General features: G+C 46.5%; 1 protein-coding gene across 8 annotated transcripts in view; it reads right to left on the reverse strand.

Moving 5' to 3' along the window:
• The window catches only part of LOC310832627 (protein CEPU-1), an 819,723-nt gene that overhangs the window by 25,971 nt on the left and 768,105 nt on the right, over nucleotides 1-25,647 (reverse strand). For all 8 annotated transcript variants that reach the window (XM_083714754.1, XM_083714753.1, XM_083714760.1 and 5 more), the window contains exon 5: nucleotides 108-242. In XM_083714754.1, coding sequence (XP_083570880.1) covers nucleotides 108-242 — 135 coding nt within the window. The remainder of the gene's footprint in view (nucleotides 1-107; nucleotides 243-25,647) is intronic.

Consider the following 25,647-nt stretch of genomic DNA (forward strand, 5'->3'; position numbering starts at 1 on the left):
AATGCACCAAGAAAGACCGTGGAAATCCTTCCAGCAGCACCCTCCCCCACTACTGCTAAGCTGCAGCAACCTACACCCTGCCCTGCAACAACCTACCCAATACTCACAGTTCACTGTGACTTTTACTCTCCGCACCACAGGAGTGGCAACATCGTTGGATGCACTGCATTCGTACTCTCCTGACTGCTCCCGAGTGATGCCAGTGATCTCCAAGTACTCATCTTCACTCATGAATCCCACAGCTGCAGAAGAAAGAAAAGGATCAACCTTAACCATGCAGCAGGACAATGTGGCTGGTGAGATACCTAGAAACAGTGCACAATGTTTTCTGGGCATGCATCTTTCACCTGGCACTGCTGCTGTTGATGGGAGTTCTAGATACAGCCCTTAAAACAATCCTTTCCATTTGTTTGCCTGGATATCTTGATGTGGAGGAAAGGAGCATTATATATAAATGAGGTGGTAGGCAGCCAAGCTTGGCAGGCTGCCATTGATAATCCACGTGCGGAAGACACCAAACCCGCTGCCTCCTTTGAAAATGTGTGTGGGGAGCAGGGAGTTCCCTTCACTGTCAAGAGGAGAAATCCCCGGTCCATGGCTTTCAAGCCGAATCAAAGTGCATACTTAGCCTCATTTAGCTTACGTTGATGACCCCCTTCAGCAGACTTGAGTCATGCATTTGTACACACATTACCAAAAGAAATAAGAGTTCTTTCCTGCAGTGGTGGGGGCAGTTGGTAAAAGGAGAGAGTCTCCATAGTACTAGAGATATGTTTCAGGTATAGACATAAACTGGTTTTGCCCCAGTTTCACTGCCATGGTTGCCACCGCCGCCTCAATAATATCAAGAACCGGAATGTCATGAAAGGGATAAGCAAAAAGGAATCCACCCCCTCCCCAATACAATTCCCAAGGCTCAAAGGTTGTGCACACAGCATACACTCAAAGCAAATGGCTTTTTCCAAAGAATCCTGGGAACTGTAATTTACCCCCCAAGAGCTGCATTTCCCAGCACCCTTCACAGACTACAATTCCCTGCATTCTTTAGGGGAAGCTATGTGCTTTAAATGTATGGTGAGTATGCAGTCTTGGGATAAAGTAAAATGAGATAAACTAGTTTCAAACTGGATTGCATTTGCAGTTCAGACATTCCCTCAAAATGCAAAACCATTAGATTATATCAGCATTAAAATACCTTTGGTATAGTGAGTCATTTTTTTTTGCAAATTGGAAAGTTCAAGTTTGATTTTGAAATGTGGGGAAAGGAAGGAAGAAACTTTACCAATCCCTTTAAAGGATGGCAGAAGGGTGAGGAGGAAGAGAGACATAAATAGAGCTGTCTTATTTATTTCTCTTAAATCTCCCCATCTCCTTTTATCAAATCTTTTGCAGCCCGGGTGTTGTAATTACTGAGCAGAGCATCTCTGAGACCGGTGTCACACTTAATATTCCTATTAATTTTAAATGTTAGTCCTTGGTACATATGTGTGGCAATTGGTGTCATATTTTAATTAGTCTTGCCCTACACCATCTGAAATTAATAATAGCTCGAATTACCAGTGTAATTTATAAATTAACATTGCTGCAGCATTAGGAAATAAATTAGCTGTGGACAGCTGTTTCTGGAACTGGACGACAATGGCAGTCAGAATGTTTTATTGCGGGGGGGGGGGGGGGGGAGACACAGTACACACATATAACGTGCCCCCCAAACAGGGACTGAGCTAGTTATACAGGAAGACAAAATGCCCTTCTGCAAATACCCAGGGGCATGCAAAATCTTGCAGTGAGAGCTGTACTTCTGCAGTCCTCTTGTAAACGACAGTAGCCTTACAGCACATGGGTGCATCTCAAATACATTCCTGGGAGGGTGCAGCAGTGTGAATGAGAGATGACTGTGCCAGCCAGGACACTGCATAGGGACCATGATGGGAACTGAAATCCCTCTTTACCATTACATTCACCAGTGCCTTACCATTACTGATTATTTCCTCCTCCTCACCCCAGACGGCAGACTGTACAGAGGCAGCTACGCCTTGAGGCTTCCTGGTTGCCGCAAGAGCTCTGTGAACTCCTGCTACAGGCCAGCAGCACCCACTGGGGGCCTCCCCTCTGTTATCAGGGAAGGAGAGAGGGGGTCTGCAGTGCTCCCAGGGAAAAAAGGAAAACAGAAGCTGGAAATGTCAAGCAGTTACTGAACTATTTTCCCCAAGTCCTTTCCCTGGAGAGACACAGAGCCAGCAGGAAGGAAAGTCCTCAATGTCTCTGCTTTCCCTCCTTCCAAGGAAAACAAACTCTGGGAAAGTGTCTGGAACGCTTTGAATCTCTCATCACTCAGAAATTGGGGTGGGGGGGTTGGCATGCAACAATACAAAAGCTGTCTTCCACACCTCTGATAAAGCAAAGGTTCCTACTGATCCCCAGAGGGTTGCTGCAACCCCAAATTATAACCTGTGCAAACATGTCTAGCAGTGCCTCTTTGACTCTATCTCTCCCATGGGGTGAGCCCCATGCACCAGACCACTCTCTCTTTCACACACACCAGCAATATTATTAGAGCCCTCCTGTCAAAGAATGATGAATTTGGACAGGATTGCCAAGAAAACCACCTGTAGCCAATGGATGGCCCATGTTTATAACTGACAGGTCCTGATCTCAGACCCTCCAAGTGTCCCTATTTTCCAGGGACAGTCCCAGATTTACAGAAGCCATCCCAGTTTCTGATTTGATCCTGGAATGTCCCACTTTTCCTTAGGACATCCCTATTTTCATCGGAGAAATGTTGGAGGGTATGGAGTTAAGTGACTCCTGAGCCAAGGAGGTAAGTAACTATACAACCTTCAGAAAACATCTGAAGGCATCTATTTAATGTTGTACAGTATTATATATATTGGAAGCTGCTCAGAGTAACTAGGCAACCCAGTCAGATGGGCAGGGTATTATTATTATTATTATTATTATTATTATTATTATTATCATCATCATCCCTATTTTCATCAGAAAAGTGTTAGAGGGCTTGCGATCTTATTTTCTCAAGGCTGCAGATTGAAAACAATGGTTTCTCAAGACAACACCCTACTATAAATGTGGGCAGCTTAAGCATGCTTTCTGAATATGTAGCCGTCCTTTACTAAACCCTCATGTCTTCCAAACATGATTTGTTCCTTACCTTGGAAGGAGAAAGGATTAAGAGCCCTTGTAACAGAAAGAGCCTTGCTTTGCTTTTCAGAGAATTGTTTTAAAAGAGGGTACTTAGTTAACTTCTCAGCCAAGTCTTTCACAGAAATGAATAAATTGGATGGATCTACTTAAGTCAGAAATAGTCGCTGCCCCCTGTGGCCTTCCATACAAAAACTCAGACCTTGTTCCTTTATTCCTTGTTAACCTTTGCTTAAAGTCAACTTTTTGGAATTTGGAAACTTTGGTGAAATTCTCATGGGCGAGTTTTCAGGGTTTTTGTTAAGACTGATTTACTTTTGAGGTGGCTGGTGGGTGTTTGTGGGTGTGTTTTGTAGCAGGAACCCCCCCACCCCAATCATTCTGTTTTTATAAACTTCACACTCACACACACACTCACACACTACATACGCCACATTTCTGTTAAAAATTCATAGAAAATCAACCATACATCGGATTTGCACTGTTCCATTTTTATTTTACTCCATATGACAAGAACTAACAAAGGGGGGTGGCTTAGTCCTGGTCAGCCATAATCCCTTCACCGTCTCAGCACATCCACAGGAGCCCTGCCCATGCCAACCCTGATGATCCCAGACAGAAGACAATCAAGATCACAAAGAACTTGCATATGGGAGTGGATTCAGCATGGACTGAAACAAAGGACAATGATCAGATCTTCCCTCTGGGGGCAGGAAACTGCAAACTCCCCTTTGTCTCCTGGAAGTGACTCATGGGGAGGGGGGAAGGGAGGAACCAGCCAGGTGACAAGACACTCAGGTTACCACCAACTCCTCCCTCAATCCCTCCTTTCTATAATGTATGCATGATGTTACCACCACAACTCCTCCCTCAACCCCTCCTTTCTGTAATGTATGCATGATGTTTCTGGGGGTGGGCTTGATCTAGAGGAGGGGAATTTCAAAAGTTTTTATAAGACCTTGCACACTATTCTTCTGGGTCTTTCCTCTCTCCTGCAAGTGAGGGGAACACCCTGTTGCAACAGTTCAATAAAGGCCAAGCCTACAGGCTGCTGTTTTGCTCCAAGTTATCCTGGTTGGTGTCTTTCTTTTGTCCAAGGGAGCCCTCAGATTTTTCCTGTAACAGTTTTCTTTCATGCTACCAATCATCTCCCCAGTGGCCTGCGCTCTGCAGCTTCCCTGGGTGTCCAGGCTTCAGTGAAAACCCAGAGAAAGGTATCATGAGGCAACTTCTCCCAAGAGGCTTTTTTTCAGATCAGGAAGCGCTAAAAGCCAGGGCACAAGAAGAGTCCCACTGGGTGAGGCCAAAGGCCTGTCAGTACTCCAGCATCCTGTTCTCGCAATGGCTAACCAAATGCCTGTGGGAAACATGCAAACAGGGCCTGAGGACAAGAGCATTCTCCCTGCCTCTGGTTTCCAGCAGCTGGCATTTAGAGGCATACTTCCTCTGACAGTGGAGGTAGAACATGGGGAGGCAAATTAAGACCCGGGGGCCAGATCCGGCCCAATCACGTTCTAAATCTGGCCCATGGATGGTCCGGGAATCAGTATGTTTTTACATGAGTAGAATGTGTCCTTTTATTTAAAATGCACCTGTGATGGGTTAAGAGGCTGCTTGTGTGTAAATGGCTGAGTTCTTAACTCCTGCAATCAGTTTCTAAACTCTCCCCATCCGCGGAGCCATGGGTGCATGGCTGCCTCAATCGCTGGCAGAATCCGTCAGTGGGCGCTTCTGGTATTTACGCCAACATAGGAGTTCCTTAACGGAAACCCTCCTTTTGGAATCTCTGCGTGACAGTTTCCTGCGCGGAGTGGGCGTCCCCAGCGGAGGTCCAGAAACCTCTCCGCTGTTCTCACTGGAAGTATCTTGGAGCCATCTCTCCGACTGAGTTTGTGCGGGAACTCTCTCTCTCCCCCTGCTGGTTCCTTCCTCAGCATCCGAGGGTCTCCTAACCTCCTTGAGCCCTTCCACCACCTGACTCTCCGATGGCAGTTCCCTGACATCCACCTCCCCTCCAGGACCCCCCTCACCCCCCGTTTCCCCCTCTTCTCTGGGTGGTGAGGCTGGGAACCCCCTGAAAGACTCCTCCTCATCTTCGGATGACTCGAAAACCGCCCTCCACCTACTACTGTCCCTTCTTCCCGAATACTCTTCCCCTTCTGATTCTGAGTTTGTAGGCCTTCTGATTCTTCTTCCTCTTCTTGTCCTGATTCTGGGAACCCCTCGAACTCCCCTTCTTCGTCAGTGGTGCCAAAGTGTTCCTCCCAGAACCTAGCCAAGGGCTGAGGCTTCCTTGGGTACCGGAGATGAAACGTTCCTACTAAAATCTCATCATCAACCGTTTCTGCCGGTACCCAGGTATTTTCGGACTCTGGTTCCCCTTCCCATGCCACTAAGTACTCCACCTGTTTACCTTTCCACCGAGAGTCGAGAATTTCTGCTACATGACTACTGCATTCCCTCTCTTCTACTTCCGGTGCCGCAGGAACCTCACCTTCACGTCCCAAAGATTCCCGCCCCTCCCGGTATGGTGACAGTAATGACCTATGGAATACTGGATGCAGTTTCATGTTGTCTGGCAACCTGAGTTTGTAGGCCACCGGATTGACCTGTTGTATGACTTCGAAGGGTCCCAGTCGTTTCAGTCTCAATTTCTTGCACCCGCCCTTGAAGGGCAACCCTTTTGTTGACAACCACACCTGGTCCCCCACCCTTATGGTCTCACCTTCCCTTCTGCTCCTATCTGCCTGCTTCTTGTATTCTTCCTTGGCCCTATCCAAATTCATCTTGAGCTGTTGATGTATAGCTTCCATTTCTTCCACAAAATGTTCCACGGCCGGTACACTCCATCTTTCCCCTCCTTCCCCTGGAAAGGCCCTGGGGTGACACCCGTAATTGGCCATAAATGGACTCATGCCCGTGGACACATTTTCCGCGTTATTGTAGGCGAATTCGGCCAGGGCCAATTTCTCTACCCAATCATTCTCTCTGTCATTTACATAACACCTCAGATATTGTTGCAGAATACCGTTTGCCCTTTCCGCCTGCCCGTTCGTTTCCGGGTGTCTGGCGGTCGAGAAATTGACCTCTACGTGCAATAAGCTCATGAACTTCCTCCAGAACCTGGACGTAAATTGTTTCCCTCTGTCTGAGACCACCCTCAAGGGGGCGCCATGCAACCTAAAAATTTGTTCTATAAACAACCTGGCGGTTTCTTCCGCTGTTACCGCATGTGAGCAGGCTATAAAGTGGCACATCTTGGTTAACTGGTCTACTACCACCCTGACAGCCATTTTCCCCTTGGCTTTGGGCAAATCCGTCATAAAATCTATGGAAACTGCCTCCCATGGCCGTTCGGGTGTGGGTAATGGTTCCAGCAAACCCACCGGTGCTGCCCTCTCCCCCTTTGCTCGCTGGCAGCGGTCGCACCCCCTTACATACTCTCTTACATCTTCCCTCACCTTGGGCCACCAGAACTGCCTGGTAACTAACCACATGGTTTTGTGCTGCCCAAAGTGCCCTGCGGTGGGGCTGTCGTGTAGTTGTTTGAGTACTCTACCCCTCAATTCCCCTTTCGGTATGTACAATGCCCCTTTGTAATACAACGCCCCATTCCTTTCTTCAAACCCTCCTGTGTTCTCCCCGGCTCTCCTGAGCCCTCTGAGCTTATCTTGGGCGTACTCACCGTTCTCTGTCCCTTCTACCAGTTCCCTTTGCCCCACCAATGCTGCTCCACCAACCCAGTGGTCCTCTGGGATGATATGTCTTTCTTCGGGTGCTCCCTCCCCCTCCATATACTCGGGCTTTCGAGAGAGAGCGTCCGCCCTGACGTTCTCTGGTCCCGGTACATAGCGAATCTCAAAATGGAATTTGGAGAACTCCTGTGCCCATCTCACTTGTCTCTGGTACAGTACTCGGGCCGTTCTCCAATATTCCAGATTTTTGTGGTCCGTGCACACCTGCACCTTGTGCTGCACTCCAATCAGCAGGTGTCGCCACCGTCGAAAAGCTTCATGAATGGCGAGCAGTTCCCGGTCGTACACTGTGTAGTTCCTTTCGGATTTATTCAACTTCCGCGAGAAAAAGGCACACGGTCTCCAGTCCGACTCGTCTTTTCCCGGCTGGAGAAGCACCGCCCCTACCGCACGATCAGATGCATCCGTCTCTACCCTCATCGGCTTCTGTAGATCTATGTGCAAGAGCTGCTCCTCCGACGCAAACACTTTCTTTAGCTGTTCAAACGCTCGCTGCGCCTCTTCCGTCCAGACGAATTTCTTCTTACTACTGAGACAATCGGTGATGAGTGCCGTTAAGTCGGCAAAGTTTTTGATGAACTTCCGATAAAAGTTTCCAAACCCCAGGAATCTCTGCACGTCCTTCCTGGTTTTGGGTGTCTTCCATTCCAGTACCGCTTGGACTTTACTGGGATCCATGGCCAACCCCTTGTCTGACAAACGGTACCCCAGGAACTCCACCTCTCTGGTATGGAACTGGCACTTCTCCAATTTTACCCACAGCTGGTTTGCTTGCAGCCTGCTTAGGACCTCCCGGACATCTCTGACATGCTGCTCCTCGTCCTCTGAGTAGACTAACACATCGTCTAAGAAGGCCACACAGTTCTTATAGAGCAGAGGTCCCAGGACGTGATGCATGAAGGACTGAAAGCAGGCTGAGCCCGCCTGTAATCCGAAGGGCATAACGAGATACTCAAAGGCCCCCAGGGGGGTGAACATGGTGGTCTTCCATTCATCCCCCTTCCTCATCCGTATCAGGTTATACGCCCCCCTCAGGTCCAGCTTGGTAAAAATCTTTCCCTTCCTCACCCTGGTCAGAATGTCGTCAATCCTGGGCATGGGAAAGGCCACTGGTTCTGACACCGAATTGACGGCCCGGAAGTCCACGACCAACCGGGGTTTTTCCGAGTCCTTTTTGTCCACAAAAAACACTGGGCTGCCCCCCACCGCTCTTGACTCCCTGATGAACCCTCGTTTCAGGTTCTTGTCTATAAACTCCCTTAACTCCTGAATCTCCCTGTCCGACATAGCGTACAGTTTGCCCACTGGTAACTGGGCTCCCGGGAGTAGATTAATTTGACAGTCAAAGGGTCTATGCGGGGGCAGTCTATCTGCTTCCTTCTCGCTGAAAACATCACTCAGGTCTGCGTATTGTGGTGGTATTTCACCCTTTTCTCCCACCACCATCCCTGCCAGACTTGCTCTAGCCAACCCCTGAGTTTCTCTTCCCTTGCAGTGTTCTAGGCAATGAGCTGACCCAAAAGAGACTGTCCGCTGGTGCCATCCCACTAGCAGGTCATGTAACGCCAGCCAGCTCATCCCTAATATGATGGGCGGCCCCGCCAGAGTGGCTACGTGAAAGGCAATGACTTCCGTGTGCCTTGCCACCCTCATTGTCATGGGGACCGTCTGTTGGCTCACTTCCCCTCCCAGAAGTTCCCTCCCATCAATCATGGTCACCTGCAAGGAATTACCTAAGGGCTGCGTCTGTATCTGGTGCTCTGATGCAAACTCCTTACTCATGAAATTGCAGGAGCTGCCTGAGTCTAGCAGGGCTTTTATCATGAGTGGATGTCCGTTGGGCAGCTCTAGCAGCACCTCTATGGCAAGTTATGCTCGGGGGGGGTTCAGGCTTGGGCACGTTCACTGATCCTTGGCCTGGCTGCTGTGCCCTGTCGCTGGCAGCCAGGCGTTGGCTTTTACCTGCTCCTTAACCCCCTCCTCCTCACTCCCAGCAGCTCCCACCATTCCTTGCCAACCCTTCCTTTGTGGGCACACTCTGGCAAAATGTCCCGGCTGTTGACAGAGGTAGCATTTTTTGGCGCTCTTCCCCTCCTTCTTCCGCCCTTCGTGGACGTTTGAAATGCTGTGCGCGCGCGCAGTACCAATCTCCATTGGTTCCGCTGGCGGGGAAGGTTGCCCTGGCATCTCAGGAATGCGGAAATCACTCCAACGCTCTCCTCTCCCTTCCTGCTTCTCCAGAGCCCTTGCCTCTTGGCGTGATCCAATCGCAAGAGCCAATTTAGTCAGCTGATCCATAGACTCCGGCCGGGGTGCGCGGGAAAGTTCATCTTTCACCGCCGGGGATAGCCCTTCTTCAAACAGCATTTGAATCGGGTCCGAACACAGGTCCCACCCCAATTTATGTATGAGCATGGTAAACTGCGTCCAATACTCTCAGACGGACTGATTCCCCTGTTTGCATGCCATTAACTGTCTGCGTACCACGCCCTGTTCAATCTGGCTGGAAAACATCAAATCCATCGCGATAAAGAATTTCCTCAAGTCCTTTAGGGCATCATTATTCGATGCCATCAGGGGCCTCACCCATTCTCTAGCTCCCCCCTTGAGGTGCCCAATCACAAAAGCCACTCTCGATTCCTCATTGGCAAAGTCATCAAACTGCAGGTTGAGTGCGTATTGCATTTCTGTCTTAAAGGCTTGGTAGTTTCTTGGGTCACCCCCGAATTTCTGTACCAACCCCGGTACCTTCCTTGCGATGGGGGTGGGCTTCCCCTGTGCATCCTGAGCTCTCCTCTCCTCGAGACGTGCCGTTAGCAGTGCCAGCTGGTGTTCCAACGCTCTGTTTCTCTCCTCCAGAGTTGGTCCCGCCCCAGCTCCTCCCGCTGCTCCGTCTCCAGTTGGGTTGCTCATGATGCCTCTCTTTCGCACACGCAGCGTCGAAGACTGATGGATTGCTGTGATGGGTTAAGGGGCTGCTTGTGCGTAAATGGCTGAGTTCTTAACTCCTGCAATCAGTTTCTAAACTCTCCCCGTCCGCGGAGCCATGGGTGCATGGCTGCCTCAATCGCTGGCAGAATCCGTCAGTGGGCGCTTCTGGTATTTACGCCAACATAGGAGTTCCTTAACGGAAACCCTCCTTTTGGAATCTCTGCGTGACAGTTTCCTGCGCGGAGTGGGCGTCCCCAGTGGAGGTCCAGAAACCTCTCCGCTGTTCTCACTGGAAGTATCTTGGAGCCATCCCTCCAACTGAGTTTCTGCAGTAACTCTCTCTCTCCCCCTGCTGGTTCCTTCCTCAGCATCCGAGGGTCTCCTAACCTCCTTGAGCCCTTCCACCACCTGACTCTCCGATGGCAGTTCCCTGACAGCACCTCTGGATAATTTGTAAGGCATAGGAATTTGTTCATTTTTTTTCTTTCAAAATATAGTCCGCCCCCCGCACAAGGTCTGAGGGACAGTGGACCAGCCCCCTGCTGGAAAAATTGCTGACCCCTGAGGTAGAACATAGCCATTGTGGCTAGTAGCCATTGATCACCTTTTCCTCCATGAATTTGCCTAATCTTGTTAACAACATCCAATTGGGGCAGCTTCTGGTGTAATGTTTCTTGGAAAGAGAATGAACACCACACCACCCTCGGGTTTTTTCGCCGCCACAAGGTGATTTCAAAACCACACACTGAACTTCTGTGGAAACTATAACATCCTCTGAGAACAAGGCAGAAATGTTGGAGCCTTTCACAGGGGAAGAACATTTTCAAGAAATTGGAAGGTGGGCTTGTTTTTTTGACACAGCATTAATTTTAATTCCTACTCAGGGGACTCACTCAATGAATTGAAAAGGAAGGTGGGGGTTGAAGTTCAAGGGGGAAGGAACAAGTCCACACATTCCAAATCTTCCACAAACACCCACACCTCCGCCTCAAAAATTCCTGAAGAGCAGCTGCGCTAGCTGGTTGTGGCAAAACGAAATGAGTCCTGTCACACCTTGACGAATGACTAATAAATTGTGACAGCAGCTTTTGAAGGAAAGAGCATATTTCTTCAGTCTGCCCCTCAGACTCTTCTACCTCACAGATGAACTTTTTAGAGCATCCCTTCCCGAGAAGCCTGAAAGGAGCTGAGACTTGTTGATGCATCATTATGCAACCTGTGCCTTCCTTATTGCCGTGATGATGAATTGTTAACATCCGGATGCCTCTGAGTTCCCAGTTCTGGGATTCCCTTAGCACCCTCCCTTAGCTTTGGGGGAGAAAATGCTGAGCTCATCAGTATCCAGCATAACCGAAGGGCATGGTGTTGAAGGCATTATTCCAAAATCAATATCCTTTGGTTTGTGTGGAGGGGTTGTGGGTGGGAGAAAGAGAAAAAAAAAAAAACACAACTGCAGTTTTGTGTTCCAGGAGCTGCCCTGAATACACTGAAATAAATACACATGAAAATGGGGTAAGGATCCCTTTATGGCTGACCTAGAATCGGCGTCCCAGTAGAACAGTGTGTTCTGCTGATAAAGTGAATATGAAGCCAAGAGCCTGAATACAGTCCATGCACAAATTTCACTTCTCTCTGTAATATATATATATATATATATATATATATATATATATGCAACAAAAAACTCGCTGGCTTCCTAATTAACAAAGAACTGAGTTTCTTCCCTCAAATAGATGCAGGCCATTTAGCGAGCATAGCCCACACTGGAGCATGTGCCAAAACTCCCGAGCAGCTGGAAAAACACTACACACCTCATTGCCGGTGTGTGGATTGTTCCTGAGGTAAAAGGGAGTTGGACTTGATTTTGTCAACACACAACAGACTTCAAAGTAACTTTGTGGGCAGGGGTGGATAGGTCACTCTGTTTCCTGCCTGTGTCACTTTTGCACAAGGACCCACTGAAATTAATAAGACACAGCCAGGGCCGGATTTAAGTTTGATGAGGCCCTAAGCTACTGAAGGTAATAGGGCCCTTTATATGTCCAGCTGTCCTTTGTCAATAACAAATTGTCGCTTTTTTGTGGTTAATCTATACTATATGGTAATGTATGGACCTAATAGGTAAGCCATTTGTACATAACAAAATAATTTTATCAAACTAATTGTTGAACTGAAGTACAATTAAAAAGAAGTATATTTGGGGGCCCCAAGAGAGTGGGGCCCTAAGCGATAGCTTGTTTAGCTATAAGCACAACTAACTTAGGTCTGTTCATTTCCATGGGTCTACTCTAAGTAGAAGGCAGCAGGATATGATTGTACATGTGCACATACCCACACCAATCGTTTTGGTTAGTTTGGGAAACCTCTGGACAACTGTGTTCCAATCCCCACATTAGTTCAAGAGCAGGTCAGCTCATACTGGAATTCACAAAGATGGAATCTGTCAAACATCCCGATCATGTGGGTAATTTTTAAAAAATAAAATCTCTGAATGCAAGGCAGGAAAATTCAGCACTAAAAGCTTCCCTTCTCTCTCTTTGTTCTTCCAGGATAGTGCAGATTAAGTTGAACATGGAATGAATGATGATCCCAGCAGGGAAAGCTAAAGGCACATGCTCAAGGTCACTTAAGATGGATTTGGTACCCTTTAGCACCCTTTAATCACTCTGCCGTGCTAGGAGTCAGGGTGGCTAAAGGGGGCAAAAGATGGATTGCCCAGCACTATCACACTTTCAATGAATGTTTATAGGTGAAGTAGAAAGCCGGATCCATGTTAATAGTTACATGAAGACAGAATGAACACCACATCATGTGCCAGCATCAAGTAAAGGCTAGTCTCCAGGTGACCGGTATCATGGCTTATGGAGAGTCAACTATCAATCCAATGCGTAGTAGGACAGAGGTTAGAAGTGTTGTGATCTACCATCAGTAATTCCATCCTATCTACAACAGAGGGCGTCCCCATTGGCTCAGCTGAGAGACCAGCAACTATTAGCTCCTCTCCTCCTTGAACTCTCTCCATTCCAGCTGTTCATTACTAAGAACTAGTGTTTGAGCTTTATTTTTTCTCTCCTCCTGCTTCCCCAGTCCATTTTCCTTTTGTGTCGTGTCATTTAGACCAGTGTTTCCCAACCTTGTGCCTCCAGCTGTTTTTGAACTACAACTCCCATCATCCCTGACTAGCAAGACCAGTGGCAAGGGATGATGGGAATTGTAGTCCAAAAACAGCTGGAGGCACAAGGTTGGGAAACACTGATTTAGACTACAAGGCTGATGGCAAGGGCTGGCAGAACTGATATCTGGAAGCCACTCTGACACCCTTTCCATTTTCAGCTGAATAAATACTTTACTACAAATAGTTGAAAGGGACGCGGGTGGCGCTGTGGTCTAAACCACAGAGCCTAGGGCTTGCCGATCCGAAGATTGGTGGTTCGAATCCCCACGATGGGGTGAGCTCCCGTTGCTCAGTCCCTGCTCCTGCTAACCTAGCAGTTCTAAAGCACGTCAAAGTGCAAGTAGATAAATAGGTACTGCTCCGGCGGGAAGGTAAACAGCATTTCCGTGCGCTGCTCTGGTTCGCCAGAAGCGGCTTAGTCATGCTGGCCACATGACCTGGAAGCTGTACTCCGGCTCCCTCGGCCAGTAAAGCGAGATGAGTGCCACAACCCCAGAGTGGGCCATGACTGGACCTAACAGTCAGGAGTACCTTTACCTTTACCAATAGTTGAAACAAAGCAAGAAACAATAACATTCTCCAGGTTATGCAGGGGTCACGTTGCAAAAGCAGCAAGTGAATGTCAGGATGGGGCAGAAGTGGAAATAGGAAGCCAAGGTAGGCAGACAGGCAGACTGAGTTCTTCCCTTCTCCTTCTATTTCTCCTTCTTCTCTTGCTGTTTATATCCTCTTTCTTCTCTCCCCTATTTCTCCTGCTGGATGTGTGCTGCTTGGCTCCTGCTTTCTCCCGTCACACAAGGTTAGTGGGCATACACAAACCCATTCTACCCTCCATGTTGCTGCCCTGGGCTGCTGTTGGCTTACTGGAAGCCCAACAGGAGTAATGGCAGACTCTAGATGCACTGAAATGAGCACTGGGAAGCTGCTCACAGCAGGCCTCTGAACGCTTCCACAATTGGCCTCAACATAAAGGGTGTTCACAAGTTACATTCAACAAGTGTACAATCTGTACAGACAGTTCAGCTGTACACTCATGCACTTATTCACAAGCAATGAGTGTATAGTCTGTGTACACCATAGTTGCACTGTACAAGCAGAGATGTAGGGTGGCATTGATTTCAATGCAGCACCGTTTCCATTCCGCTGCAGCTTGGCTTCTGACAAAAGTTCTGTCGTTCATCTCACTGTAGCAGAATTTTCACATACTTGATTATTTTATCCTTGTGGTATTCCACACCATTCATTTAAGTGCAGAGGAAGCACAAAGCAAATGGGGAGGTGGTAGTGATCAATTATGTAATGACTGCATATAAACAAAAGCAACTGCATTGATTTCTGTTCCAGATATGGAGGGAATAAAAAGCACCAGCAATTTCCACTCTTTCAGTGTCCTTATCAAGTAGTATGCTATCATCCACAAAAATACTTACACAGTATTTGTGAAAGACATCTTGAACCACCATGGTGTAGTGGTTAGAGCTCTGGATGTAGACCTAGGAGACCAGGGTTCAAATCCCCACTCAGCCATGAAGTTAACAGGATAGCCGTGGACTAGTCACTACCTCTCAGCCTAACCAACCTCACAGGGTTGTTGTGAGAATGAAACAAAAAGAATGAGAATGATGGACAGTACCTCAAGCTCCTTGGAGGAAAAGTGGAATATATATGAGATAGATAAACAAACAGCATGCATCTAATTCTCCAAAACCATCTCTCTCTTTCTCTCTCTCTCTCTCTCTCTCTCTCTCTCTCTCTCTCTCTCTGGTATTTGTCTCCCGCCTCCTTTTATTATTATTATATTATGTAAGTTGTGTTTTATGTGGTAAACTGGCCTGTGGTCTCTTGATGAATGGCAGAATATAAATTTAATAAATTCAAAAATGAAATTAAGACTCTCATCTGGGAAAAACCCTGTATGAAAGTACATGGAGCAGGGATTTCCTTACGAGTTTTGTGATGTTATTGTTCCATTAAATAAAATAAAATAAAAACCCAAAACACTTTAAAGTAAAGCTGTATTTTGATGGACACAAGAGCAGTAAATAAAATCTAAAGCCATAAAGCTTTTTAAAATCCCAATCCAGCTGAGACCATTTAAGTGCACCGCCTAGCAAATAAAACACGGATCCTGTTCCAAGCCGGATGTTTATTTGCCAGATTCCAGCCTGCGGAATACATTATTATCTTTTCCCAACACCTCTTTGCCCCTATAAAATGAGATTTAATATAGTCTTTTCTTCAGCATCCCCTGCTGGATGCTACCAGCCATTTTATCTCTCCACTGAGGAAGGCACAGATTGAGAGTAATTGCTGAACCACAACGCTCCATGAGCCCTGTCCCTTTACTTTCTTCTTTTTGCCTGTTTATAATGGGAAGCCTTGTTGAGAGACTCGGAGACAAATTTTGTGCATTAGCGACCACCAGGAATGGAGGAAACAAATAGACTGGACCCAGGGAGTGGGGCAGGGGTTAAGTCAACACAATCTGTAAATAGCAGCATGCACTCTGGCAAAAAAGCAACAGAACACAGAGGAGGTTATGGTTTCCAAGGTCCCAGGGCAGCTGGCACATAGAAGATGCATTTATTTATGGTACCTATAAGATAGAAGGGAGAGAGTTTGGGGAGGTAGCATAGGAGCATCTCAAGGTACTTGAAGACAGGGCCAGATTAAGACCTTTAGAGGGCCTAAGCACTTGAAAGATTTTGGGGCCCCCATAATTCAAAATATAAAAAACAATAAACCGTATATCATTAATCTGTATTATTACGTTGTTGCTGTTGTGTGTGTGTGTATGTGTGTACACACATGTATTTTTTTTATTTATTTATCCTGGGAGCATTTTTTATGCAACCTGGTTCAGCTGCACCATATGGTCCCTGGTAAATCCGGCAATGGAAAATTTATGTCATGCCCTCCTTCCCTTGACACCCTAAGCATGTGCTTATTTTGCTTAATGGTTAATCCAGCCCTGCCTGCAGACATCCTGCTTATTCAGTGTTCATCCTGATTCACTTGCACAAAGCTTATGGGTGCTTAGACTATGTCTGGTCTTTATAGAATCATAGAAATGTATGGTTGGAACAGACCCTACAGGTCATCTGGTACAACACTCTGCTATGCAGGTATCACAACTGAATCATTTACATTGGGGATGGGGAATAATGTGGCCAGGTGAGCAGTGTGACGTAGTAACAAAAAGAGCCCAATTTTTCCCCCTTCAAAGGGAATTAAATTGGCTTTGGACTGAACCAGTAGAAGACAGTCTTCTGTGAAGGGTCATCTGGGTTAGGCACAATTCAGATGCTCAGTCCCACTCACGTGTCTTAGAGAGTCAGCACTGATCTGTTTATGGGGGAGTTATATGACAGTGAGCACTCATCATCTCATTAATCCTTCATCCCATCCTTTGCACTGCATTTTCCCATCAGTTTGCTAACCATAAGGAAATCTGTTTCTTTGTTTTTAATTTTAAAAAGTGGATTTGTTATGCTAGATCAGAAGAGTACTATAATCCACTTTAATTGGGTGAGTTTCAAGATGCTCTTGGATCCTTCCCACAAAACAGTGATGGTCTAGAAGTCTCCTTAGTATACACAGGCATACCTTGTGTTACGAATAAAATTGGCAAGATTGCAGTGCTGTTATACATAATGCTATCACACAAGCCTATGTACAGGTAGGTAGTGGCGTTGGTCTGCTGTAGTCAAAATAAAATAAAAAAAGGTCCACCCAGTAGCACCTTAGAAACCAACTAAGTTTGTTATTGGTATGAGCTTTCGTGTGCATGCATACTTGGTATCTGAAGAAGTGTGCATGCACACAAAAGCTCATACCAATAACAAACGTAGTTGGTCTCTAAGGTGCTACTGGATGGAATTTTTTAATTTTGTTTCGCATACAAGCCTATGGTGTGACCACATCTGGAATACTCTATAGAGTTCTGGTTGCCTCACCTCAAAAAGGATATTGCAGAGTTGGAAACGGTCCAGGAAAGGGCCACCGAAATGTTCAAGGGGATGGAACAACTCCCCTATGAGGAATGGTTGCAACATTTTTGACTTTTTAGATTATAAAAAAGTTGAGTGAGATGCATTGTGATAGAAGTTTTTTTTTTTTTTTTTTTTTAATCTGCATGGCTTGGAGAAAGTGGATGGAGAAAAGTTTTCCTCACTCTCTCATAATGCTGTAACTCATGAACATCCAATGAAGCTGAAAGTTGGGAGAGCAAGAACAGAGAAAAGAAAGCACTTCTTCAGATACTTCTTCACGATGGACTTTGCTACCACAAGATGCAGCAATGGCTAAATGTAATCACGATCATCTTCAATACCTTTTGGCCTGTAAAAATAAACTTCATCCTTGCCTTAACAGATTGCCAGGCTGGATGAGTCACCATCTCCGCTGGCCGCTTTACACACATCACTGTTATATATTAAGCACCAGAACATATGCTGGAAGCAGAACCATATAGATATCAACTGGCATTCAAATACCACAAGCGCCCTGAGACATCGCTTTTAAATGCCCCAATACATTCAGGAAGCCTGCATCCACTAGACCTCCTGCCCCATTCCTCCTTGAGCTCACTCGACAACCTTTCCTACGTGCAGCCAGGCTGTAATTTTGCTCTGCAGGCAGAAGGGAAAGCAGAGCATGAGAAATAAGAATGTAAGAAAAGCTTTGCTGGATCAAGTCTAGCAAACTGTTCTAAAGAAGGCAACCACAAGTCCATGGGAAGCCCACAAGCAGGATCTGAGCACAACAGCACTCTCCCCACTTGTGATCCCTAGAAGTATGCTGCCTTTGACAGTGGAGTCAGAGCATAGACAACATGGCTATTAGCCATTGGTAGCCTTATCCTATGCCTAGAATTTTAGCAGCTGCTGGACCTCCAGCTGTTTTTGGACTACAACTCCCATCATCCCTAGCTAGCAAGACCACTAGGCTGGGATGATGGGGATTGTAATCCAAAAGCAGCTGCAGACCCAAGTTTGGGAAACACGGATTTAAAGTTTGATAGTTGGGGGATGAAGTGGGGAGAAAAGCAGCAAGGAACAAGAGTGAATAAGCATGATTTGGGTTTAATGCAAACAACATACAAACAAAAGAGTCCTTCTGGATCAGACCAGATTCCTGATGTTGCCCAGAATCCTACTTCCTGCAGTGGTCAGCCTCTGGGAAACCCACAGCCATCACTGAAAGACAAACAGCCTTTTCCTGTACTTGGGCCCCAGAGTAACTGGTGTTCATATTAGTGCAGGAATGGGAGAGAAGGGGAGGCAGTTGTAGGCTCCCTCGACATCTCAAAGGCTGTCACATGGAATATGAAACAACCTTGTTTTCTGCTCTTAATTCTGGGACTGTCCCTGGAAAACTGGGACACTTGGAAGATATATGATTTTGTTATTCTGAGCTTTGGAGTTTTTGCATGAGGCCATGGCAAGGCAATCCGTACTGTTCATTCCTTCAAATTCACATTTATTTTCAGTGCAAAATGTACATACGCCACTTTCCTATATCCTTGAATCTAGCAAACTGCCGTTAAATGGTTCCAAAGACTCTTCTCTCTTACCACCGGAGGCAAAGCATTCTGTTGGAGACTTTAATAGCTGCAGCTCGCTAGACTCTCCTGAGAGCTCCCTGCTGTCATGATCAGGCCTCATTCAATTTCTCCTCGTTGAAACAGCTTTTGTGAACTTTTAAAAGGATCCCTCTAAAAGGGCACAATTAGGGGCTGAAATACAGCAGGCATTAATATTAAGATCACTCATTCCTCGGGGCTGCGAAGGCCGGCTCTGGCAGCTGATGTTATTATTACTATTAATAATAATAGTAGTATAATACAAGCTGGAAAATTGAACAGGCAAGAGCCAGTTTTCATCAAATACACATTCCCTATTCATAGGCTAATTGCACAAAAAGGACTATTGATTCATCCACAGGAATGAGATCCCACCTCTGCTCTGCTGCAGCTGATTTGGGTGGCTGGGTGTGCAGCTTGTTCTGATTGGCTTTGCAAAGAAGGAGAAGGCGCCAGACAAAAACGTTCCTTTTTACGCAGGCCTTTGGCTGATCGTATTTGTTAAGTTGTGGGTGAACATATCAGATGGCACAGTGATTCTTCAAACAGCTCTTGTTTATTCACAGGCCAGAACAGAACTGAACTGAAGGGTTCAGTCAGCCTGCTTATATAGAGCTCCGGTACAACGTAACTGTAACAATTTTCTAAAACTATCCAATCACTGAACGTCACTTTCGATCCCTTATTTGCGTAACTATCTACAGTATACGGACGCAGGTGGTGCTGTGGGTTAAAGCCTCAGCGCCTAGGACTTGCCGATTGAAAGGTCGGCGGTTCAAATCCGTGCGGCGGGGTGCGCTCCCGCTGCTCGGTCCCAGTGCCTGCCAACCTAGCAGTTCGAAAGCACCTCTGGGTGCAAGTAGATAAATAGGGACCGCTTACCAGCGGGAAGGTAAACGGCATTTCCGTGTGCGGCTCTGGCTCGCCAGAGCAGCGATGTCACGCTGGCCACGTGACCCGGAAGTGTCTCCGGACAGCGCAGGCCCCTGGCCTCTTAAGTGAAATGGGCGCACAACCCCAGAGTCTGTCAAGACTGGCCCGTACGGGCAGGGGTACCTTTACCTTTACTTTATCTACAGTATCCCCCTGCTGGCCCAGGGTGAGAACTTCAGTACATAACAGTATTGACATCCAGCACCCTTTTAGAATGTGGCTCTTTTTTGTTTTGTTTTCACTGGGTTATTGTTTTTGGTTTGATTTTATATGTTGTGGTCTTGTTTGTGAACCACCCTGGGACCTCTGGATATAGGGCGGTATATAAATTGAATAAATAAATAATAATAAATAAGTGGAAATGGTGCTTTGGGGCGGGGGTTATTCTTCTCAAGCAAAGCCCATATCACAGGTGTGGCTTTCGCTAGACTGAGCCATTTTGGACTGCTGAGGGCAGGGGTTGGGCTTGGCTTTGGGAAGTAGGTGAGAGGCTTTGGCAGGGTCCTAGAGCCCTCCTACTTCCTTCCTGAAGCCCAGTAAGTATTTGCCCAGCTTTGAGAAGGATGGTGGAGGACTCTAGGACCCTAGGACCCTGTTAGAGCCTTCATGCCCCCTTTCTGAATCTTTGAGAAAGTCTCTTTTTTGGTTGCATCCCCTGTCCGAACACACTGCTTGCAGTGAGCTAAATTTGCCCCTGCTGGGCAGGGCTTTTTTCCAGCTGGAATTTGCCAGAACTCAGTCCCGGCACCTCTCTTTTGGGCACCATTGTCATTATAAGAGAACAAGGTGAGTTCCAGCACCCTTTTTTCTAGAAAAAATGACACTCCTTCTTTGGGTGTGGGTGTGTGTATCACATGTTTGAAGGTACTCCCATGTTTTTTAAAAAATCTATCCACATGCAAAACCAGCCTGTCAGGAATTCTAATCCAGCAACCATGAACTGGGGGCTAAATTTCATTCAGTTTGCATGTAAATGTGAACCTACCTGTTTTGCACTTTCTGAAACAATACCAGAAAAACAACACTGACCACATATATCTCACTCTGTTCCTGTTTTATTACAGGGCTAAGCCAGAAATGTCACTGGCTGGCTAAGAAGTCAAGTAATTGACAGGTGCTTCTGAAAGTTGTGGAACTTAAAATCCTAATTGAATCAACAAGGAATTTCTTACAAAGTGTATTACAAACTTGCATATAAATATGAATTTAGTCATTTTTATTTGGCATACTATCGAATAGTAATAATGCATTACATGACACCAATGCTAAACATTTAATTACAGCCTAGTGAATACTCTTTATGCTGCTATACAGAAAATGTAAATTGGATCCATGGAACTAGATGTGTTTGCTTTGTTTATAACTGTCCATAACTATTTGCGGCCATCATTTTTCATGTTAGGAAAATAGGAAGGCATCCAATGGAGATTCTTGGGGTATCAGTTCTATGCACTGAGTTTCATGCTTTATCATGAAGTGCACCATTTAATTTGTTCTGAGCTGCTGCACTAACTATTCCCTTTCCTCCTTTGGATATGAATGCAGATTTAATCAATAAATGAATCATGTGATCAACTAGAACATGTGCAACTAATTTAGGGCTGCCATATTATGAAGAGCAAAAAAGCGGACACATTTGCCGACTTCTACTTTTAACTATGGATCGCTGTGATGACTCTACCCATGAAAAAGAGGGTGTGTCCTGGAAAAAGAGGACATATGGCAACCCTACTATGGGTGAAGTCCTAAAGTTTTGGGAGGATTTCCCAGGGGTCGCAGGATACCTTGCTGCTTACTTCCAGAGGATGGAGACAGAGCTCTGATATCCAAGAGGGGGACGTGAAGTCATATCCCCAGATCCTCTCCAGCACTGCAACAGCTTCCACAACCTGGACCAACCAGGTTTGCAGCTCTGATGTGAGTTGAGCCCCAAAGGTGACTTGTTAGGGCAGTTTGGAGGCATGCCAGGGAAGATGGGGAAACGGATTGGATCCGAGCTTCTCCAAAGCCACACAAGCACCCCAATACACCTTCAAATGGGGGTGAAATTTAGACCAGCACAGGAGCCGATCTAGCTCTCTTTCTCTTCTTTCACTTCCATTGTTTCCAATATAAGGGAAACCATTTTTTTAAAGACTTCAGAACAAACAGAGGGTAGCAAGAGTACTCCTCCAACAGCACAGCTGCCCTGTTGATAGACGCCTTCAGGGCTGTGTATGGCATTGAGATTTTCTCCATACATCAGTCTTTGTACCCTAAGATTTCTTTCTTTGGGCACCAGCCCTGAAAACTAACTTTGCAGGAATCAACCCCCTACCCTCAGAGACAGTGTCTGGAAAAAAGAACAACATACCTACATAAATCGCATTGGGTTTGCCACTAAACCAACACCCTCCCTCTTTCGAGAATAATAAAATTTGCTTTGTGGTTGAACCTTAAACAAGTTCCTCTTTTTTTTTTTTTCTTATGCCACACACTCTCTAGAGGCAATGCCAGGGAAATGCCCAGTGCTTCTCCATGGGGATTAATTTTGTAAATCACTCAGACCTCACCTAATTAAAAGCAGCTTCTGAAATCCACAAACAAAAGCACTTGTTAGCCGAGACAACAGAGTGAGGTGTAAGGTTAATGAGCTGGTTTACTCAGCTGTGCTAATTTGCCATGCTCCTCTGGCCCACAGCCTGCGTGGATTCCACATACAGGTTGCCTGCAATCAAAGCCTGTGTCAAACCTCAGACAAAACTGAAGTCTTCCTTTCCTGGGGACACTTCCTTATCTTAAACACACAAGCACGCCTTCCAGAACAGTGGTTTATCCCCAGGGAATTCTGGGGTTCCTTAGAAACCTCTTATGGATTTCTCAGGGAGATCAGTGATGGAGGGCAACCTTCATCTAGAGACTGATAGACCACCACCATCTATGGAAATTGAAGGCAGGAAATTCTGTATCATGCTTGGATTCATGTCCCCGCTCTCCCTCTTCACACACAAATTCAGCATTCACATTGCCTTGTAAAGGGGTACTTTCTGGAATGGTGAGGCATTTAAGAGCAGATACATTTGAGAACTGATCACTGAGATGTGGCATGACAGCCATTTTCAAATACAGTGGTACTTTGGGTTACATACGCTTCAGGTTACAGACGCTTCAGGTTACAGACTCCGCTAACCCAGAAATAGTACCTCAGGTTAAGAACTTTGCTTCAGGATGAGAACAGAAATCGTGCTCCGGCGGCACGGCAGCAGCAGGAGGCCCCATTAGCTAAAGGGGTGCTTCAGGTTAAGAACAGTTTCAGGTTAAGAACAGACCTCCAGAATGAATTAAGTACTTAACCTGAGGTACCACTGTATATGAAGGGCTGGCACATGGATGGTGGAGCAAACTCGTTTTCTGCTGCTCCAGAGGGGAGGACCTGAAACAATGGATTCAAACTGCAAGAAGGGAGAACTTTCTGGCAGTAAGAGCTGTTTAACAGTGGAACGGACCATCTCGGAAGGTGGTGGGCTCTCCTTCTTTGGAGGTTTTTAAACAGAAGTTGGATAGACATCTGCCAAGGATTATTAAATTATGATTAATGCATTGAAGGGAGTTAGACTAAATGACCCTCAGGCACCCTTCCAACCCTACAATTCTATGATTCTACCTTCATCTCTTTCTATTCTCTCTCACCGTCACCAGATGAGCATACCAATAAGTCCATCTCGCCCAGTTTCTGCATTAATCCACAGCTAATAGTGTTACAAAAGTTGGGCGCCACCCCCACTCTCTGCTGAGCAGTAGCAAGATTCTAGGGGGGGGGGTTCTAGGCACTCACCAAGGGTCTGGGTCCATTTGATAATCAAGATGCAGCAGAAACTGCTGTAGCTTTAAGGAATTAGATTTTTTCATATACTGTCATACCTCTTGTTATGTCCGCTTCATGTTATGTTCTTTCAGGATACGTTCCGCGGCAACCCAGAAATACTGGAAAGGGTTACTTCTGGGTTTTGCAGCTCACGCAAGTGCAGACACGCAAAATGACATCATGCATATGCGCAGAAGTGGCGAATCGCGACCTGCGCACGCGCTGACACAGGTTGTGTTCTGCTCATGTTGCGAACGAGGCTCTGGAAAGGATCCCGTTTGAAACCAGAGATACCACTGTATTTACACCTGAGTTTGGATGGAGGGAGTCCAGATCTTACAGCATGGTCATCTCAGGAAGACTTGTTCCCCACAACAGTGCAGCACAGAAGTCCAAGTCATCTCTCCCAGCTTCCCTTCAGCCAGCCTGCCCAAGATGGATCTGTCTTTTGTTCTCCCCCTTCTACTTCCCATCATGCCTTGCTAAAGACACTCTTTTCCTGTCACCTCTCTCACACACCCATCACCTTGGCAACCTCCATCAGCTGAGGCCCAAGGATTCCTCTTAGATGGGTCATCAACCACCAACAAAGAACTCTGAGACTTGTGGCTCTGGGAGGCGGACAGGGGTCTCAGCACCCTTAATGAACTACAGCTCCCAGAACCCTTCAGGGAAACCATTACTGTTCAGAGTTTTATCATAGCACTTAAAAGGACAGCTGTGCATGTGGCCTGGCAATACTTTGTGTATGACTAACATACAGCCTTATGTATATTGTCATTTAAACATATACAGTAGAACCACAACTTAAATGGGATTCACTTATACTACTGCAGCTTTTGTGGGTGGCAGTAAAATTAATTAATTAATTAATTAATGGAGAGAGGGGAAAACACTCAAGAGGAGCCCCTGAGACCTTGTGAGATCTCACAAAGGCTCCACAAGATATCACACAACCTTCCCAGAGCCCAATAAAGTAGGGATAATCACACAAGGGCAGTTCTGGGGGTCTTCTGGACTTTGTTAGATTTTGCCTTTGCATGTCAATCCCCAGAACAGTAACATCTTCATAAGTTGTGAGCTAAAACCTTTTCTCCAATATACATATTTTCTCCACATATTTTCTTGCAGAGCATGCATTTTATCTTGTATTTTAATGCTTTCTTTTTTTTTTTAAGTTGAGAACTCCATGTGAACTTATGGGAACTGTGAAATTTGGTGGGAATCTATGTTCAAATCTGCAAACGAAGCAAGGAGGTTTGGATCAGGTCAGTTCACAAAGGAATTTACAAAGATCAAATTCCTCCAGCATCCCCAACTCTTCTGCTCAAAGAATGCTGGAGGCCCAACAACAGTGCCCTGCCTGAACTGTGGATATATCTGACAGCATTCTCCCATAATCCTCTGCAACATGCAGGGTTCCTTTAGCAGACATTCCAGTGGTTCCTCAGCAAAGATGTTAACGTGCAAAGAGTTCCCTAGGGGGCGGAGAGCTTGAAGAAAATCTCGCAAAGGAATAAAGCAGATCTGACAGCAAGCCTTTGCCCCGAGAGTTGCCCTGGTAGGCAGTTTTGCAACATAAAAAGGACTTCAGCAAAACTCAGCAAAATTTAACAGCGCACACGGCTAAAGAATCAGCTCAGCTGCCCCCACCCGCTCCACTCCACTGGTGGTTCTGAGCTGACATGAGCAATCATCTTTTTAAAACCTCTCCAGCAAGTCCAGGATCTGTTGCTCCCCCACCTCCTACAGCCAGCCCAGCCCTCCACCTGTATAGCCCCGGGATGCTTTGCTTCCATCCATATTGCTAATGGCCTCCCTGAACGGAGGGGGATTGGCAGGTTCAGGAGACGGCTGCCCCAGTGCATTCTGGGGGAGGAGCGGCTGTAACCTGGCAGTGCACCATCAACAGCTGGCGAGAGCAGCCCAGCCTCCGAGAGAGCAGATGATAACTTGTGCTGTCAGGCGAAGAAGCCAAGCAGAACGCAAGTGGCTGCAGCAGAGCAATTAGCAAGCAACTTAAGTAAATCAGCAAAAAGCTTGCTCCTGACCATCCCCTCCACCCGCTCTGGTGCCCTTTTGACAGGAAACACATTCATTATGGAAACCCTTTCTTTTATACACATGGAAATTCACTGAGCATAAGAATACAAGAAGAGCCTGTTGGGTCAGGGCAGTGGCCCATCTAGTGCAGCATCCCGTGGCCAAGCAGATGCCTGTAGGGAAACCACAAGCAGGATTCAAGGACAAGAGCCCTCACCCCTCC

This window comes from Podarcis gaigeae, assembly GCF_964106915.1.
Source record: "Podarcis gaigeae genome assembly, chromosome: 15".
NCBI classification, from domain to species: Eukaryota; Metazoa; Chordata; class Lepidosauria; order Squamata; family Lacertidae; genus Podarcis; species Podarcis gaigeae.